At 29.1% G+C, this 22500-nt stretch overlaps 1 protein-coding gene across 1 annotated transcript in view; it reads right to left on the reverse strand.

Moving 5' to 3' along the window:
- LOC145247370 (5'-nucleotidase domain-containing protein 3-like) overlaps positions 1-22500 on the reverse strand; it is a 293359-nt gene that overhangs the window by 132526 nt on the left and 138333 nt on the right. Inside the window, exons 11-13 of the mRNA XM_080109050.1 lie at positions 10423-10507; positions 5722-5808; positions 3406-3459 (exon numbers count right to left, since the gene is read on the reverse strand). Coding sequence (XP_079965176.1) covers positions 3406-3459; positions 5722-5808; positions 10423-10507 — 226 coding nt within the window. The remainder of the gene's footprint in view (positions 1-3405; positions 3460-5721; positions 5809-10422; positions 10508-22500) is intronic.

The raw sequence follows: 22500 nt of genomic DNA on the forward strand, positions 1-22500 counted from the left end.
CAAAGGCAAGATAAGTTACTTTTCTACCAAACTGGATATATTTTTCGTATTTTCATTCAATGTAACATGTTTATTCAGCTCGAAAAACATAGTGTTTACCGATTTATTGGAAAATTAAATATGGCGCCTCACTCCCTCTTTAACACGGTAAGTTTGGGAAAAGGTGTTATAAATAAAAAAACTAGAAAAAATACTATTAAAAACCTGCCGAATATATGTCAATCGATGTCACGGTAATATATATTGAGCGAGTTTTTAACAGTATTTTATCCAGTTTTTTATTTATAACACCTTTTCCCAAACTTACCGAGGGAGTCAGACGCCATCTTGAATTTTCCAATACATCGGTAAACACTGTATGTTTTTCGAGCTGAATAAACATGTTACATTGAATAAAAACACGAAAGTTTGGTAGAAAAGTAACTTATCTTGCCTTTGATAACATTTATTTGTTATATATTTGTTTTTTGACACGCTCGTAAAAAAGATGGCCGCCAAAGATTACAATGCATAATACAACTTTTTATATCTTGATAACTACTTATTTCTGCAAAATTTCAATGCGATTTTCATATTCAGCATAGTCGAAAACCATTTCAAGTCGTCATTTAAAAAGAAAATTGAGGAGGTGGACCTAATCTAAAAATTTACCAATAATTTTTCATCCCGTACGCCTCCTGATACATTGCTTCGTCAACATGCGACCATTTTATATCTCCCGAAGACACGTCCGTATTTAGAAAAAAAAAAAAAAAATGAGTGACCGATTTACCAGAACGTGATAACTAAAAAGTGAGTACCCCTTTCAAATGTTGAAATGATTTTTTTTTTTTCAATTTTGTTTTCATAATCTGGTTAGTGTTCAATCAATAATAATCCAGTGAAAAATTTCAAAAAACATATCAGTATAGAAACTCCACCACATAAGTAAGTAAATAAAAAAAATGTTACGTGCACATGCGTTAGCCTTGACTAGGGGGGGGGGTACTAAGGGAACGACCATTAAATAATTCTGCAGGTCGCCATGGAACTCAACGCCCTAGGAGTACCAAAATAGTTTTCATGATCTGAAGAAATTTTTTTTCGAAAAGTGGGTGATCACTTTTCCATGTAAATTTAACTTAAAATGAGCTTCCACTTTCTGGTAACCTGAGGAAGGGGCATTTATTTTCGGGTTTATTGGCTTAAAGGTTTTTTGACAAGGCAGTTTTGTACGTGAATGCATATTTAACAGTTTTCGTTTATGCTCACGCATAGCATAAACAAAGGCTACGTCTGTGAAATGGAAAATAGTCCCAGAGTTCAGGGGTTAATACCATGCAAAAGAAATCAAACAAAAAACTTTTTAGCCAAGAAACACACAGAAAAAATTTTTAAAAAATAGCATCCATTTTTTTTCTATCGAATTCATTTGCTGTTTTTATTGAAAACTATTTTCCCCCGGATTTTTGATATAAATTTTCCATTAAGGGCCGTGCGTCTCATGTTCGTAAATAACAAAAATTTTTTTGTAGATTTTGGTGTGCTAAAAACGAATCTGCAAACCGTTTCCGTCGCAAAAAAATAGTTTTTATGATATGAAGAAATTACTTTTTCGAAAAAGTAGCGATCACTTTTCCATGTAAATTTAACTTAAAATGAGCACCCACTTTCTAGCCACCTGAGAGAGGGGGGATTTTTTCCCATGTTTATTGGCTAAACAGCTTTCATTTATGCTCACACATAGCGTAAACGAAGGCTACGGCTGTGAAATGGAAAATAGTCCCAGAGTTCAGGGGTTATTACCATGCAAAAGAAATCAAACAAAAAACTTTTTAGCCAAGAAACACAGAAAAATGTCCCTCTCTCAGGTGGCCAGAAAGTGGGTGCTCATTCTAAGTTAAATTTACATTGAAAAGTGATCACCCACTTTTCGAAAAAGTAATTTCATGAAAACTTTCTTTTTGCTACGGAAACGGTTTGCAGATTCGTTTTTAGCACACCAAAATCTACAATAAAATATTTCGTTATATATGAACGTGAAACGGGCCTTAAAGTAAAATAATACCAGATTTTTTGGAGCAGATTTGCCGTTTAGTTGTACAAATATCCTCAAACCAGGTAATCACTAAAAGGGACTTTTAAAAGTCGTCACCTGTATCGAGCAAAAGTTTAAAACCACCGATTATATGCCAGCCTACGTCATGGTAACACATTGAGTGAGTTCCTAACAGTATTTTGTATAGTTTTTTAGTTTAAACTCATTTTCCCAAAATTTCCCCAAACTTAACGTGTTCGATACAGTCTGGCGCCATTTGTATTTTTTGAACCGATTATACATTACATAAAAACACTAAAATCTTATCCAGTTAGGTAGAACATTTACTTTTCTTGCCTTTGATAACATTTATTTGTTACATATTTATTTTTTGACAACTTCTTTGTATCTGTGTTTAGTAATACAAACCCTTTTTATTTAATGTAACATTTAGTCGGCTCGAAAAACAGTGTTTATCAGGGTATTTGAAAGCTACAAATGGTGGTGGACACTGTTGATTACTTTAAGTTAGAGAAAGTGAGTTAAAACTAAAAATCTATACAAAATACTGTCAGAAACCCACCGATTATGCCAGCCTATGTCATGGTAACATATATTCGGTGAGTTTCAGACACTGTTTTGTATAGTTTTTAGTTTTCAACTTACTTTCCCAAACTTAATGTATTCAACAGAGTCTGCGACCATTTCTGTTTCTTGAGCCGATTAAACATTTTACATTACATAAAAACACTAAACAATTATCCAATTAGGTAGAAACGTAACTTACCTTACCTTTGCTTTCATTTATTTGTTTTTGGACAACTTTTTCGAATCTGTGTATAGTAACCCACCTCCCCCCACTATCAACCAAATATTAATTACTAACTCACATTTTTGTAAAACAACAACAAAAAGAAAACGTTTAGCGTTTCAACATTTTTGCTACGTTCGGCTTCATCCACTGATTGTTGGTCAAGTCCAAACCATGAATGATTGACAGAAACTCCCGAGGATCCAGATAAAATTCTGCAAGAGTACTATCTTTTTTCATGCGACAGAAAACTCTATTCTTTGTCAGCAAGTTTTTACAATTCAAGACTTCAAGATTAGCTATCCAACAGAAAACTCTCTCTTCGCTTTTAAAACTAAAATGACTCACAACTCAAAATTCAGCCTTACCATGTTTCCTACGTATAATTTTACTCTCTTCCGATTATTACTGCAAAAATCTCAATCGGACAGAGTCTCATTTAGAACTTATAATTTTCATATTTGTTTACATCAAATTCAAATATTGTTCAGTGAAATTTTCTGAGAAACTTGGATCAATTTCTTCAGTGAAAATAAATATATAAAGAAATAGCTAGAATATTTTCATTAATACTCACTTCTAGTTCTGGTATAATGGCCCCTGTTCTCCAGCCATGCCTCAGCGCAACATCCTATAAAATATATATTTGAATAAATAAAACTATTTTATCTGTATAAAATTATTAGTATAAAAACATGGAATTTATTAGTTTCATTAAATTATTTTTATGTGAAGGATATATAAAAATCAAGGAAAAATAATTTTATAAATTGATGTAGAATGCATCATCTTGATTAAAAATTCAATTTTTTATAGAAAAATATTCAGTGCTTTGGAGACGAGATTTTGTAGTCGATAAATTAAGTTTTCAGATAAAATACAATGGTTTCAACTGATTTTTTTTTGTCAATTCTAAGAAATTACAATGGTAGCTTCCAAATTATGCAGTCGAAATTACCTGAATATTACTGAATTATTAAACACAACTTTAATTGTTTTAGCAGGTGAAAAAAGCCCACCATCTTGTTTAAATCAAAACAGAAAATTAATTCTTGAACTCTCCTCTATATTTTATTTTCTTTAATAAATAATTTTCTACCTTATCGATTTTCACAATTTTTGTGATATAATCATCTTTAAAACACGTAGCTACCATTGTTTTTGGGTGAAATTCAGTATTACGATTTCTGCAATTTCGTCCCAATATTGTAGAAGCGCCAAATATTCCTTTTGTCTGATATTGCTATTTTTGTTCAAATTATTACAATTTTTATGATCTTGTTATGGCATAAATAAAACATGGTTATTGTTATGATGTGGTTAGTGTGATAATTTTATGTTAACTAGTGAAAAATAACCAGGAAGTTTTTAATTAGTTCTATGTTTGATTTAATTTTAGAGATGTTTTCTCAATTTTAACAAAAAATTTAATTTTAGCCACTTCATTTCTATTTTGCTATTTTTAAATGGAAGATGGGAAGGGAGGTCATTTTTAACCTTTGTCTTCCAACAAAGTTATTAAATAATATGATCCTCCTCCTCCTCCTCCTATTTACATGCCACAAAATTTCATAAATTTAATGTGCTCTCACCCATCTATCCAATCTAACAGATGTAAAAACAAAAATGACAATGAATAGTGTTCTAAAAATTTTGTTAATAATTTTTTTCCACTTATTTTAATTTTCTTATTTTACTGTAAGTAAAACTATTTGGATAGAGAGAAAAATGATCCAATAAATTCAAAATTAATAAAATTTTTGATTAAAAACAGGTTTTTACATTTTATTCAAATAATATACGCAATGAATTTTGATTAAGCCTTTTAAGAAAAAAATATTTCAGGCAGATTTCACTTATATACATTGTGTATTAATGATTTCAGAATGATCTCAATCAGTTTCGTGTTAGCAGCCAGAGAATTTTTCAGGTATATTGATGAAAGTGCATTTTGTCTTACAAAATGACATACAGGAATTCATCATTAAAACTATAGCAACAAATATTTAAGTTTAAGTTAAGCAACAAATATTTATTTTTCAAAATAATTTTTAATATATATAATTCCATTAATTATATTGAACAGAATGAAATATCTTCATGCTATATTAAGCTATGTTGTTTATATGGTAGGAAAAATCTTATTGATGAATTAGTAAATCCGAAATAACAGAAAACTATTTTCTTTGATTCTTACAAAAATACTTGATGAAATGACAAAACTTCAAATTTGAAAAAAAGTAAAAAGAAGTTTCTGATGTATTTATTTTATTGAGAATTATCATTTCAAATGGATGCAACAATTGAGATGTTCTCAGATGATTGTTGGTGAAGAATCATTTTAATATTTCGAATTTAAAATTGGTGATGGCAAATTGAAATCAGATTTGTCCAACATTGATTGTGAAAATTACCTGCTTTTTAGAGACTGCCTATTTGACAAGTGTCAAGCATTATTTAGTCCATATTCGTTGGTATATTTGCATATGTGTGAAGACTTTATTTTGAATATCAACAGTTTTGAAAAATTGGTGAAATGTAAGTTATGGTTACTTAAAAAAAAAAAAAGCCTGTCAATCGATTGTCAAGTGACACCAGTGGTGTACAGTTGGAAGGCACAAACCAGTGGCCCCCAAGGGCATCCAAATTGGGAGAAAGAGGCTTTCAATTACGGTTAAACTAATAATACTTCTCAGTATTAGAAATTATATTTGGGCATACAAATAAGAGATTGTCTCCGAATATCACTATGGCATCAGCAGACCTCTGCATACTACTGGGCTACAGTTCTTGGGCAAAGGGCTTTACATTATAGTGTAAGTAGTGTGGATAATACAATTAAAACTATAAAATGACATAGAGTTTATATATAAAAGAAGAAATTTGTACTTACAGCTAAATCACTATAAACATGGTCACCAAAATAGAAAACCTTAGAGCCAAACCATCCAGTCATTTGTCGTAATAACGAGAAGTTACCCTGAAATAATTTTAAAGAATGAGAAAAATTGTGGGGGATAGAGACAAACAGAATACTTTTAAATTTGGAGTTTGTGTGGTCAAAATATTTTTTCACCTCTTGTGGTGTAGCGTGGCTTGCAAGTGTATGGAAGTGCATTGATACTAACTCTAACTTTCATGACGATGTAACCTCAATAAAAAAGGTGTTTGGATGTCGTCATTTTTATTAGAACAAAATAATTTTAACTCGTTTTGAATCTTTCAGATTATTCAAACTACAATTCTTATCTTTGATTTTATTCTAAAAATGTTTCAGACGATGTAACCTCCAACTTTCTTAGGTACACCTTTTTAAATTTGGGACTATGTTGAGCTTGGAAATCTATACAGAAATTCCAACTGAACCTTTTATTTAATAAAGATTCCAATATTAAAAAAATACACCTGAAGAAATTTGGAGGTTACATCAGCTGAAACATTGTAATAACATCCAAGATGAAAATAGTAGTCAGAATCATTCAATTTATCAATCCTTATCTAAAAATTTCTGAAACATTATTTTGAATCATCTTTAAATGTTATTGTTATTATTTACAACAGTTTCATAACACGGTTTACAATAGAGTTGGTTGTATTTAATTTGCATAAACATTTTTCATTTTACATTTAATAGACGTGTTGGATTATTGATTTTTTATATTTATAGCACAGCAATATTTTTTAAGTTGTACTGAAATAATTAAATTCTGCCGTCTCTAAATTAGGTTATATTTGTAACAAAAAAAAATTGTGTTCACTTTTTCAATTCAATGAAAACAATAATTGACTCCAATAACTATTTGTGGAAAATGTTGTTTTTTTTGATTTGCACATCAAATGAATAAAAAAAAATGATACATTTTGATAAAATACTTAATTTTAAATTGGGTATCATTAGCTTTCTTTTGGTGATCAGTCTTTTTTTTTTTAATAGGCTGAGCACCTTTGGCATCACACATTGTGCAACTACGATATGTTCTTGCACAAAAATATTTTTACTCAAGTGAAACTTAATCAATTGACATTCTACAGAGTAAACCTTTGATTGAGCTTGAGTTTATTGCTAAGGCAGTATTGCTAACCATTCTTGAACCTCAAAATTGATGAAGACTACTAGACCAACAAGTCAAACGAGCTGGAACAAAAGAAGCAGGGAATAGATCAGACAATTCTGAAGAACACATGCCATAATAGTATTTATAGAAAAGACAGAGACTAACAACTTCACGTCTGTGAGCGAGAGGTTGCAGAAAATAAGATAGAGTGGCACCAATTAAATTGCAGATATGTTCCTCCACCTTATCAAGAACTCTCATATCTCACACTATGTTCTTTGATCATAAGAAAGTTTCAAATAATCAAATGTCAATTGTCATACACAAAGTATTAAAAAACACAATTTACATGTAACACTTGATCAGATTTTGTATAGAAAATAATAAAGAAATGAATTTCCTTGTCATTGCATATGCACTAAAGTCTCTAAAGATTAGACTTTTGTCAGAGTTAGTGTTAAAAAGTTTGCTTAGTTCTTTTGTGAGTTTTTGAATCACTGAGTTGACTTTGGGTAAAATCTAAGTAGGTCTTTTTCAGTGTCATCTGTTAAATTTGGCTGTGGAGGAATCTTTATTTCTGGCATATTGAGATTGATCCTAAGCAAGCATAAGTCACCAGAGTATGGAGGTTTAGTCAATTCTAATTGGAAAAAATCATTTCAATCATTGTTTAGTGGACGGACCCTTCTATTCCAACTTACTTTAATTTGTACTTTTCACCTGCATCCAACATTTATTCATCCTAAAACCCTCTTGTTACCACCCACCCATACATACAATATATACATATTAAACTTAGCCCTTATGACAATTTTAGCTTCTCACACATTTGGTAAAAAAAGATAGATATTCTTGAAATTTCAGCAATTGATATTTTCTTTATCAACTCCTTTTCACTCAATATTTGGACAATCTTTGCATTAATAAAACTATCAGATAACACCTTGTGCATCTGTATCTCTCTTTTATACATAACTTTGATAAATACACATTCTGGAATCAACAATAAAATAAAAGAAAACTAAAACAAATTTTTTAAATCCTATTAAAAAAAATTTGTAAAGATGTCTATATTTTAAATTATTTTTCTCTAAGCCTACCAATATCAGATAAATACAAATATTAAATTCACATTATCGAAGTTGATTTGCTTTATATTTTGCTGTTTATCTCTTAAATTGTTTGTTTCTTAAAATGAATATCACCTTGAATATTTTGTTTTCAACATGGTATATCATCTATGTCAAAAATACTTAAAATAATCATGACAATCTAAATTTGGCGCCAAAAATATTTTGTTTCCAGTTGTCTGTTAGTTTTACCTTAGTTGTCGCATTCTTCATATCTCCATTTCTTGTTTTATATTTTTATTTTTCATATTCATTCGCTCTCATAAAATCTGTATTAGCCAAGTTTTGTGATTCGATTCTTGCTCAAGAATTTAATTTTTTAAATATTTTCTCTCATTCATATTTTAATTGTTGCAGTCTCTTATTACAGCACCATTCATTATATCATTTTTAATTAAATTTATATGAATACAACTTTATGAAAATCAATATGTATTGAAATATGACCTTTATAGCATTTATTTGTTAAAATGTATTTGTGTTGCTAACAATGCCATTGAAGAGCTAACATTGATTAACATTTTTTATTTTATTCACAAACAATTCAACTACAGAATCTACATTTCTCCTTAATTAAAACTATGTAAATTTATGCTATAGTAAACTTGTGACTGATTCTTAACAGAGAAACTTCCATTTATGCAATGAAAAACCTCCATAATCAAACAATTCCATTAATTATTTTTTATTCTAAGTTTTTTCAGCTTTAAACTGACAATCATTCCATCTCATTAACTGTTGTGGTTCTCACTTTATGGATAATAATCAACTCTTTCACTTACTATAAAGACTGGAAGAATATATCTCTCAGTATTATGCACAAGTGACGCACAGTCAGACTGATGTATAATCACACTCTATTTGATTTTATGTTCAATATATTTTTTCTACGAAATAAATTGTGTCTTTCTTCTGGACACTTATTAGTCCACAACATTAATTCTTGTCCTCAAATGGCTTTTGGCCTTGATAAGTGGTGACTCATTACTAAAAAAAAGAAACATATAGCCATGAATATGCGCTTTTCATATTCAAGAAATATTACTCAGTCTAAGTTTATTGTAACCATGTCAAACTCATTCACATGTTTCTCCTTGTCAAAAAGATTTAAATACTGACCTGAAGAGGGGTCATTACTCTTGGTATAAGTTATCAAGAATATTACAGGTCAGCTTTATTATGCAAGTCCAAATTATTTGATAGCTTTGTGTCACATGTAAAGATAAGTCACACATGAAATATCAAATCTTGTTTTTTTTTTCTCGGATAAGTAAAAATACAATAATAATAAGGAATAATGCTTGACATGAGTTTGTGTCACGTAAGAAATGATTGCATGAAACCAGGCAAGTGAAAAGACAAATTCCGGTGGTAAACAATCCAGTCTGCTCTGTCCCTGACACAAACTTCCTCCATATATTAACTGGCCTAAACATACCTAATTACAAAATGTTTAACACAATATTGTTGGAATTTTTTTTACCAACAATTGTATAACTCCATGTATATATTTGTATTATATTTTTAGTCTGGTTCATACACTGTATTTGCAGTATTTTGTACCTTTGTTGAATTTGCTTTCATACCTTTTGATATTTGAATGAAAAGCAATGCTAGCTCCTTGAAACTAACATTGTGGAATCCAGCATAAAAATCTTCCTTCTTCAATCTAATCAACCAGGAGAGTGCATGTGTGCTTTATTGCCTGCCATGGACAAAGATTCCTAAGCCTTTCCTTCTGCTAGAATAACCCTAAGAAACACAGATTGCGATGAGGCAGACTTCCCTACAACTTTATATACACAGTGGTGGTATGTGCGTTTTCGAAGGAAAGAAATTTTTAAATAATTTGAACCTTCAAATTGATAGTTTAAAAAAAGGCAAGCGACTATACAGTCTATTTTCGAAACCTTCCATTGTTTATTGAATTTATTGTATATATTAATTTGTAAGTACTCTTTCTTAATTGTTTCATATTAATGGTAATTGTTTATTGAAGCGACTTTTGGAATTTGAATTAGTTTGTTTCTATGAAAGCAACAAGTTACTTGAGGTTTTTTCTTTGATGCCTGCAAAAAGGAAATAATTTGCAACATGTTATTCTGTAAATATTTTCTGTATTTTAAACAAAACCTGTTTTAACTTTATTTATTTCTTCTTTTATTTTATCCTTTTATTTTCTTGTGAGCTCTCATTCCTCGTTGAATTTATTTGAAAACAGATAAATTTCTGACAATATGAAAGAACTTGACTTTGTTGCAATGTAAAACCCATTAATAAATAAAGATTTGTCTTTGATGTGTTTGTTATTCACAACAAAGTTGTATAATAACACATTAAGTATCCCGTAAGTGTTTGTGACATTTTGGAATGGTAATAAAGTTATACAATTATGATTACTTGGTGTACCTGTTGATAAATTTTTCCTCTTTCCAACTTATGAACTCGGTCCCAAGACTGTGTACCAGTTTTGTCATCATAGATACGGAATGGTCTGAAAATAAGAATTTACAAAATGAATTTCCTTTCAGAAACTAAGTCAGAAAAATCCAACTTCTGAAAAGAATTGATGATCAAAAAATGTTTAAAACGATGTATTAAAAACAGTAGCGTAACTAGAGTAAACGTCATCCGGGACGGTCAACTCAAATGTCACCCCACTAACCCTCACTTCACTCTATGCTAAAGAGGGGGGGGGCTCACCTCATGTAAACAGAATTTTCGTGAAATATTAAACGGTTCTTCTGCTCGGTTAATGTTGGCGCGTTACTCACGGAATACCATTAATTAAACAGCAGAAGTACTTGTTAAAAAGCTATACAAGTTCTATAATTAAATACTCCCTCCCAAAAAAGAACGAAAAACATAAAAGTATGTTTTTGTAAACCGCTTGTGAAAACTTACTGACAGCATTATTAGAGTCCTAAATTATGATTAAAAAAAAATGAACGAATCTCTTCGTAAAAGTAAAAGACAGTTGTCTCAGAACAATGGCAAAATGTAAAACAACGCCAGTGTATATTATGATGCGTCACTTAGTAAATGGATGAATAAATTAATTAATTGTTATTATGAAGAAGAAAAGCGGGCGTTAGAAACACAGTCAAATAGGAAAAAATCAGTTAGTAAATAAAATCAGAAAAGATGATTTGAAAACAAAAAGACATGTAACAGCCGATCTGCCTTATCAACTCACAAAACGAAGCGAATAAAATAAAATAGAAGAGGATCAACTGATAATAAATAAATAGGTGGAAAACCCCAAAATTATGAAGAAAAAAAGAAATAAGACATTTTAAAAAAACTGTGAGTTAACAATTTTTTTGTTTTATATTTAAATCTACACTAGAAAGAACAACGGTATTTATGCAGTTTTGTTACCGCGATTTTTCCGAACCTTCATGAGCGTTATAAAGAAGAACTGGGATATGTCGAGCCACTTAGCCAAGTTAGCAGACGCTAAAAAAATTCGGTACTCTTGCATAATTTGACCCGAATTCTCGTGAATTCCCGTCAAGCATGGATCGGGCGAGACCGGCAATCATCGGTGTCAGCCGAGCGTTGTTCAAATGTTGAAACCCTAACTCGACTTTTTATTTTATTTTATTTTATTTTTTTCTGTTATGTTTTTAGTAATTTTTAAGGTGATATTAAGAGGGCGGGGCCGCGGGGGTGACTTTTTATTTTCTGATTATTTACTTATTTATTATTTATTTACTATTTTATTTTTAATTGAATTTTTGGGAGTTTGATTAGCCAATGAAAAATCACTATCTAAATGGAAGCAGACGATATTTGAATTGGAAGAAAGCGACTAAACCAAAAAAAAAAAAAGCTGACAAACTCGCCAAACAGAAAAATGCCAGGCAAGAAAATAAATCTATACATGTTAGAAAAAGAAATGAAAACATCAATGCAGACAATCTCATATTGTCAGAAGAAATTGCTTTCCCCCAAAAATGAGGTGCAACAACAATTGTAAACACAAATAAACATATTTTCATTTTCCAAGGTAGTTTTTTTGTTGTTGTTATTTTTTATTATTTTCATTTGTATTTTTTCCGTTTTTTTTTGTTTTTTTTTTTTTGTTTTTTTTTTTGCTCATTAGTCTGCGTCTGTTACGATGCTCGGCTGACACCGATAATTGCCGGTCTCGCTCGATCCATGCTTGACGGGAATTCACCAGAATTTGGGTCTAATTATACAAGAGTACCAAAAATTCAATTAATTTTTTTTTTTTATTCAATTATCTGTTTTTCATAAGTCACACTTTAATAAAATTATTTTCTGCCAAAGTTTCCAGATAATTAAGATAATGAGTCTACAAACTTTGTTGACATTACTACACACACATACACACACAAAAATGAACCATGTCGAAAGAATGTAGAGGGAAGCAAAGCAAAGAAAAAAAAAATCAAATGTGGGACCAATAGGGAACTATTAGAAAGCTACTTGACAGACTTTATGTGAAGACAGAAATTCAAAGATCCTTCCACCTGTATAATGAACCAGTTAGCTCAATATTATCCTCAGCTTCCTTCCACTTTCTCTACGCACTCTTCTCTACCTTCGCGGTTATCGTCTGCTCTTGCAGCGAAAGAAAATTTGTCAACCACCCTGCACCCTACCCTCTATATTTTAAAAATTAAAACAAAACAAATTCCTTTAATGTCCACTTTGCTTGCCGCCAACACTTTGAAATTGTTAGATTTTTTCACACTTATTTATCATTGGTTTGCCAATGCTGGCCAGTAGACCCCGGATATATATATATATATATATATATATATATATATATATATATATATATATATATATATATATATATATATATATATATATATATATACATGTATCTACATACATATATATATAACGGGACCGATACTGCACCAACCACACCGAGTGTCTGTAACCTCGTCGGACTGCACCCAATATTACAGATGTTCTTTTGATCGTACATTGTCCTATCACAAGATTGATCGTCTTCACCCGCTGTGTTTCCATGGTGGGGTGGGGCGCTTCTTTGCCTCTCAATAGAATCGTCTCCTATCCTGTGTAGTCTCCACATACATCAATCACTCCGCTGATCCTTGCAACTTGCTGCAAAATGAAGAGTCCTCTCACCACAAACAAATAGAACTCCGGTTTATAACAATAACAAACAATTTATTAATTTTATTACTTCATAACAGCTACTGTCTAAATTGAGATGACTGAGTGAACGATGACCAGACAAGTAAAGTCACAGATTTTCCATTAACACAGGCTAGTTAACATCAAAACATCAGGCCCCGAGGGTCCCCAAATCGGGAGCGCTTCCGCCGCTTGACCAGCCCAGCCGTTCAGTTTGCTGGCTACGACTCGACTCTTTTTAGAATTCCTTTTTTCTAAATCCAACCCCTTTTCCCCCTCCTCTCCTAAGTCTCCACCACATCTAATATGTTCTTCAAATCATACTTGCACAATGTCACACTTTCCTGTGCAGCTTTTACTAAACTCTACGATACCCAAACTTTTTCTTATACATTCTCTCACTCAGGACAATGATGCCACACCCAACATGCACTATTCTTATCCAGCTAAAGAAAGATCCTCCCCGACAAAGGGAAGCCTACTCTTCAGTACCTTAATTTTTCCAAGCAGCGCCATTTTGACCAGGGTCTAAGTGTAACAACTGCTTCAACATTACACAACATATTCAATCCCTGTACTGTGAGGGAGAAATCCTTCTCGACTAAGGCATTTTTTTTTTTTTTTCATTTCTAACAATATATTATTCTCATTTCACGAAAGCTCTCGGACCAAATGATTCATGTATATCACATCACATCTTATGACAATCCTCAGACCAAATGATTTTTTATTCAGCAGTTTAAATGCCTTAACATCACTTCCAACAATTTATTATTCACATTTCATGAAAGCTCTCAGGATAGATGATCTTCTATTCTACAGTTTAAATACTTCAACATCATTTTCAACCAATTCAGTACTTAACATCACATCTCATGACGATTCTCAGGCAAAATCATCTTCTATAAAACACAGGTGAGAATGCTACACCACAATTACACACGTTATCAGTCCTCATCTAAAAAAAAAATTTTTCTCTTTTTCAAAAAATAGTAAATTTCAATACAAATATTAAAATAACAAAAGAGTTCCCTTCATTTTTTCCCCTTATCCTCAATCAATTCCATCTGTTTTATCCAATTCCATCTGTTTTATCCCTCAAGTTCTAAGGTTCAATTCCATGATACATATTCTTTAGTTTCTCTTCCGTCTATCCCCATTGGTTTCTATCTTCTAGCACATCTGAGAGAGTGGTCCGTGCCACAGCCTGTCAATACCACGTGCATACAAGAGCGCAACATGCATCACAGGTGCAACCCAGTCCACCATCAGGATGCTGATTCATTGCTCTTAGGCTGTCAGAAACTTTGCTTCTCTCAATTTCAGTTTTAGAGGCAATTCTTTTGATTTAATAAAATACTCCAACCAAACGTCCCTCTATTTGACAGTCTAAATGTCTCACAACTAATCTCAGGTAAATCGTTACTTCATAAAGTTCCTAGGAAAGTTTCCATTCGTTACAAAATCAGAATGGCGTCGATACCGCCGGTTTCTATTTCTCTAAGGATCGGTATACTTCTCCAAATCCTTATTTGGTTTCTCTCTTCACAACCATTATTCAGGTTATCTCGGCATGAGTGTCTTTCTTTCTCTCTTATTTGAGCTTTCTATCTGATGGTGCATTATTCTCAGTGTTTCACCGTTCAACAGTGGGTCATTGGGTCGGTCAGGCATTGCGGACCGGGTGGATAGATCACATATCTATGATATTCATATTCCCACATGCTTTTTCCATGGCATCTCTAGCAGACAAACGCAGTGTGTCGTTAAACATACCGCCAAATTCCAGGTATTACACACCGTGCATTTTGCACTTTCTTGCACACCCTTGGCAGGGTTCGAATCATATTTGGGTCAATTCTCTTCGGCCTCCTCACTGCATTTCACTTACATTCCTTCAAGGATTTACAATGAGTACACCTTGCACATATCTCTGTCACCACTTTCATAGTTAATACCCAGTGCACTCTGCAATTTATAAAAAAACCCTCCTACATATACATACAGATATATAATATATAAGTAATAAGATATGTAATAAGATATGTATATATATATATATATATATACATACATATCTTATTACTTATATACATGTACATACATATATATGCATATATATATATACATATATATAGATACATAGATATACATAAACATAGATATATGGATATACATAGATATATGGATATACATATATATAGATATATGGATATATATTTGGTAAGGCGATTGATAATTTATAATTCCAAATAAAAATTAAAAATTAAAAATCCGTTTCATGAGACGGAACACAACAAAGCCAATAAATAGTATGATCGTTTCGGAAACGATGTTTTTTATTGTGACAGACATTGAGTCAAGGACAATAATTTTAGCATATAGTTTTTTATGAAACCAAAGTCTCCTCATCAGCAAAATATTGGGTGTTTTTTTTTTTTAAATAAAAGACACCATAAGTAAACCTAGCAGTTTAGCTGTGCAGATGAATCTCGAAAATATTAAAATATCAGAAAAAATAGTTAATTAATGATGTAGATAAGTAAAGTAATATTGGTTAATTAAAAAAGTTAGAATAAAATTATATAGCTGTGTTTAGAGTAAACGTTAGATTAAAATTACAAAGCTGGTTTTAGATTATATATAATGTTATAATATGATACTGTTAAGAAAATTTCAACAAATATAAGTATATATATATTTTTTACCTTACAACAGTTCAGCCTTTAAAAACCGTCATACTCCTCAGGACAATTCATTTAGATGTTGTCTGTAGCTTATACATGCTCTAACTGCATATTTCAAATTGAAACGACAAAAGAAAAGTTCCTAACGGTTAGCTTATTTAATCATTGCTTAATTTAGGTTAAAATAAAAATACAAATATTCAAAATGAAAGATACATATACGTATGTATACGTATATAGATATACATACATATATATATATATATATATATATATATATATATATATATATAAATACACCAGTATATATATATATACCTCTATATATATACATATACATATATATATACATATGCCTATATATATATATATACATATACCTATATATATATATATATACATATATATGCATATACCTATATATATATATACATATATAAACATATATATATATATACATATATAAACATATATATACATATACCTATATATATACATATACATATGTATACATATACCTGTATATATATACATATACATATGTATAAATATACCTGTATATATATACATATATATATATATATATATACTTATATATGTACATATACCTATATATACATATACTTATATATATACATATACATATGTGTACATATATCTGTATATATATATATACATATACCTATGTACCTATATATATATACATATACCTACAAATATATATATATATATACATATACCTACAAATATATATATATATATATATACATACACTCAAACTACAAATATATATATATACATATACCTATATATATATATATAGATATATATATACATATACCTATATATATATAGATATATATATACATATACCTATATATATAGATATATATATATACATATACCTATATATATATAGATATATATATACATATACCTATATATATATAGATATATATATACATATACCTATATATATAGATATATATATACATATACCTATATATATATATAGATATATATATACATATACCTATATATATATAGATATATATATATACAAATATACCTATATATATATATAGATATATATATACACATATACCTATATATATATATACATATATATACATATACCTATATACCTATATATATACATATATATACATATACCTATATATATATATATATATACATATGCCTATATATATAAATATATATATATACATACGTATATATATACATATACCTATATATATACATATATATATATACATACGTATATATATACATATACCTATATATATATACGTATATATATATATACATATACCTATATATATACATATATATGCATATATACCCATATACCTATATACATACATATATATATACATATACCTATACATATATATATACATATACCTATATATATATACATATACCTATATATACATATACCTAAATATACATATACCTATATATACATATATATATATACATATACCTATATATACATATATATATACATATACATATAGATATATACATATACATATAGATATATACATATATAGATATATACATATACCTATATATATATATACATATATATACATATACATATATATATATATACCTATGTATATATATATATATATACATATACCTATATATATACCTATACCTATATATATACATATACATATACCTATATATACATATACATATACCTATATATATACATATACATATACCTATATATATATATATACATACATATATATATACATATATATATACATATATATACATATACCTATATAAATATATAGATATGCATATACATATTTATATATAAATATACAGAGATATATAAATATGCACAGATATATATACATATACATAGATATATATATATATATACATAGATATATAGATATAAATATATATACATATATATGTACATATACATACAAATACATATATATATAAATACGTATATATGCATATATTATATACAAAACTATACATATATATACATAAAAATATACATACACTATACATGAAAATATACAAATCTATACATACATATATACAGATATATAGATACATATATACATATATATATACATACATACATACATATATATATACGTACATATATACATATATATGCATACATATATGCATATATATACATACATATATACATATATATACATGCACATATACGTATATATACATACATATATACGTATACATACATATATACGTATATATACTTACATATATACGTATATATACATATATACGTGTATATACATACATACATACGTATATATATATACAATTATACGTATATATACATACATATATATACATACCTATATACACATATATACATATAAATACACATATATACATACATATACATATATATACATATACATATGCATACATATATACGTACACAGATACATGTATATAATACATATATATACACATATATATATACATATATATAGATACATATGTATACATATATATACACATGTATATACATATATATAAATATATATACATATATATAAATATATATACATATATATAAATATATATGCATATACAAAAATATATATACATATACAAAAATATATATACATATACAAAAATATATATACATATACAAAAATATATATATATACATAAATATATACATACATATACACATTTAAATATATAAACATATACTTATGCATATATATATAAATATGTATACATATACATATATATAAATATGTATACATATATACACATGTATACCTACGCATACATATATATACGCATGTATACATATACATACTCATATGCATATACATATATATACATATATATACCTATACATATGTATATATAAATACATATACATATATATGCACATATATACACATATATACATATATATATGCATATACACAAATATAAACATATAGATATACATACATACATACATATATATACATATATAGATATACTTATATATATATATATATATATATATACATATATGTATATACACAAATATATATATACACATGGAGAGGGCTGCTGTAAGCCGTGGTGAAGGCAACCTTTCTATGAGAAGAAGATTTAAAAAACATAAAGCTGGAGACCGCTATCTCGCATTAAGCTGGTCTGCAGTTTTAGTTGTTACTGGTCATCTTTCTCTTGCTTGTAGCTTGATCTCAACATTTTAAACCGAGAGAGAGACTTTACTGTCATAAAAAGCTAAGACTCTGTAACATAATCTGTGTATAGATACTCCTCCAGGTATTTGTCTATTAAAATGGTCCTGTGGTGATGGACATATATATAAGTATATATACACATATATATATAAATATATATATACTAGCATGGGTGCCCGGCGTTGCCCGGGTGTTTGGAGGTGTATGCTGAGCAAAAAAAAAAGGGGGTAATTTTTTAAACTTTGACCCCTATTATGACCCCTGAAAATTTATTGTTTTGGGCTCAAATCAAGTTATTAAGTTAGATCCATGTCCACGGAAGCTATATCTAAAATTTAAAGTGTGTAGACCCAAAATTGTCGGAGAAGTTTGGTAGAGTTCTCAAAGCTCAAATCATTGAACTTTGACCCCTTAATCGCCAAATTTCTGGCTAAAAACCGATCACATAGATTTTTCCAAATCTCAGTACCCTGTATATCAAATTTCGAGTCTGTAGACTAAAAATTGACAGAGTTATTTCGGAGGGAAATGTACACAGACACACACACATACACTTTCACTTTTATAGATATATAGATTTAAAATTTGAGTCTGACAGAATGACAAAATTATATTGCAAACCGATATATTAAACAAACGAACTTCAAAGAGACAAATGAACACATAAGTAAAAACAATTTGTATTAGAAAACATTTATTATTCCACGTCTTTTTTTTACAGACCTGACGACTGAGGTTCGCTCTTAATAAAAATTGTTTTTTATAGTCTTAATTTTTACTTCCTTTTTCATAAAAAACTAAAAAAAAAATCAAGAAAGAAAAGAAATTTAATTTTATTTTTTCATTAATTTCTTTCTGTGCAAAGCAATTCTTTCAAACTTACTCTGTTTCCAAAATGTTTTTATTTTATTCCCCTCCCCCTTCATTCATTTTCCTCCGCATCCTGGCAAGATTACTGTACACATAGATTCGAAAAAATAGTCAAAAACAAATATATAAATAAATGTTATCAAAGGCAAGATAAGTTACTTTTCTACCTAACTGGATATCTTTTTTGTGTTTTTATTCAATGTAATATATTTATTCAGCTCGAAAAACATACAGTGTTTACCGATGTGTTGGAAAATTCAAGATGGCGTCTCACACCCTCTTTAACACCGTAAGTTTGGGAAAAGGTGTTATAAATAAAAAAACTATACAAAATACGGTATTATTATACAAACACCGTGACAGCGTTAGGGTTAGGGTTAGGGTTTAGGGTTAGGGTTAGGGTTAATTCGCTGTCACGATGTTTGTATAAATTTACCCAAAATACTATTAAAAACCCGCCGAATATATGTCAACCTATGTCACGGTAACATATATTGAGCGAGTTTTTAACAGTATTTTAACAGGGCACATCGTAAAAACTGACCCATTAATTTTCCTGAAGTAAAAACTATATAGTTTTTAAACTTTTAAAACTGTACATTATAAAAAGAAAACTGTTCGAGTGATTTTTTTTTTTTTTTTTTACATAGGTGTCACCACTTATCAAGGCCCAGAGGCCACTCAAGGATAAGGGTTAATAGGTACATTAGTCATTGTGATTTTAGCATAGTAAACAGTGGGAATTTTGTAACTTGGATTACTTGAAAAAGAAAACTGTTCGAATGATTGAAAATGAAAACAAAATAACAATGTAAATATATTGATAAGAAAAAAACAAAAACAAACGAAGTTTCCGTTTCAGGAACCCGAGTTTAATTTTATGTCGTAATCATTCAACTCGTTAGCGGCTTTATTCAGCGATTAGGGATAACCATACGACATATCTAATTACCAAAGCGATTTTTTTTTAATTTTTTTTTTTTATTAAAACTAAACCTGTTTAGTTTTAATGAACCAATTTTTTTAAAGCCAACACTTTAGTTATTTTGAGAGCGTGCAACTGCACCCGAAAGGTTGATTAGGAAACTCCAAATCCTTTTATGACTCGGAAAAAAAAGGGCTTTTTATCGGCTTAAATGATAAACTAATGTTAAATATTAGTATTTGCCATCGATTCTGAAATAAAATGAAATCCTGACATTGTGATCATTTTTGCAGGTGTTATGTGCCAAATATTGAAATAAGAATGTTTAAATTCAATTATTGTAATTTAAGTCTTTAATTTTAAAGTCGATTTTATTTATAAAATATCTTTTTAGAAATCAATCTCAAAAACAATCTGAACAATAAATCTCTTTTGTTATGGCTAAGTTTTTGTCAAGGGTAGAAATTATAATAGACAAGTATTCATCCATGATGACATTTTACCGATTTCCTGGTTTACAGGTATTCTTGCTAAATTTCTTCGAAAGAATTGACATAAACAATACTTCAACTAAATACGTATATTTCATGCAATAATGACTTTTATTTCTTCTGACTTTTCCTAAACTAAACATAAAACATCGGTTAGGGTTAGTTTAACATTCTGTAAAAGTACCTTCCGTTTTTTTTTTTTTTTTTGTTTTTTTTGTACTTCTGCAGAGAAGGTAAAAAACCGATAAAAACTGGATATATTTTTCGTGTTTTTATTCAATTTAACATGTTTATTCAGCTCGAAAAGAATACAGTGTTTACCGATGTGTTGGAAAATTCAAGATGGCGTCTCACACATTCTTTAACACCGTAAGTTTGGGAAAAGGTGTTATAAATAAAAAACTATACAAAATACTATTAAAAACCCGCCGAATATATGTCAACCTATGTCACGGTAACATATATTGAGCGAGTTTTTTATTTATTACACCTTTTTCCAAACTTACCGTGTTAAAGAGAAAATCGGCCGCCATCTTGAATTTTCCAATACATCGGTAAACACTGTATGCTTTTCGAGCTGAATAAACATGTTAAATTGAATAAAAACACGAAAAATTTGCCTTTGATAACATTTATTTGTTATATATTTGTTTTTTGGCAACTTATTCGAATCTATGTGTACAGTAATACAAACCCGAAATGAATTTAAGACCACGAGTGAAATGAGAAAAAGTCAGCGGGTTTGGTTGCCATAACAACGTGACGGTAGTGAACGTGTGTGTGTGTGCGTGTGTGCGCGTATTTCGTGTAGTTTAGTTTCGTATAATAGTTTCGTATTTTTTTAATTTGTAAATAACAAGTTATTAAAAAATTAAACCCTTCCAAGATGGACAATAAATAAAGCCATAATATTTTATGGTAAAGGTAAGAGCGTAGAAACGATTGTTTTTTAGGAGATGTGATTATTGGATTAACCAATCAGAAATCGTCTGTGGCACACACACATCTCTGTTTTTATAGATATATAGATAGATATAGATATAGATATAGATAGATAGAAGATAGAAGATAGATTAAATGTTAAATAGATTTTGTAAATAGTACAGTTGAAATGATTAGAATAT

This window comes from Euprymna scolopes, chromosome 25 (assembly GCF_053919585.1).
Source record: "Euprymna scolopes isolate OS-2025 chromosome 25, ASM5391958v1, whole genome shotgun sequence".
Lineage (NCBI taxonomy): Eukaryota > Metazoa > Mollusca > Cephalopoda > Sepiida > Sepiolidae > Euprymna > Euprymna scolopes.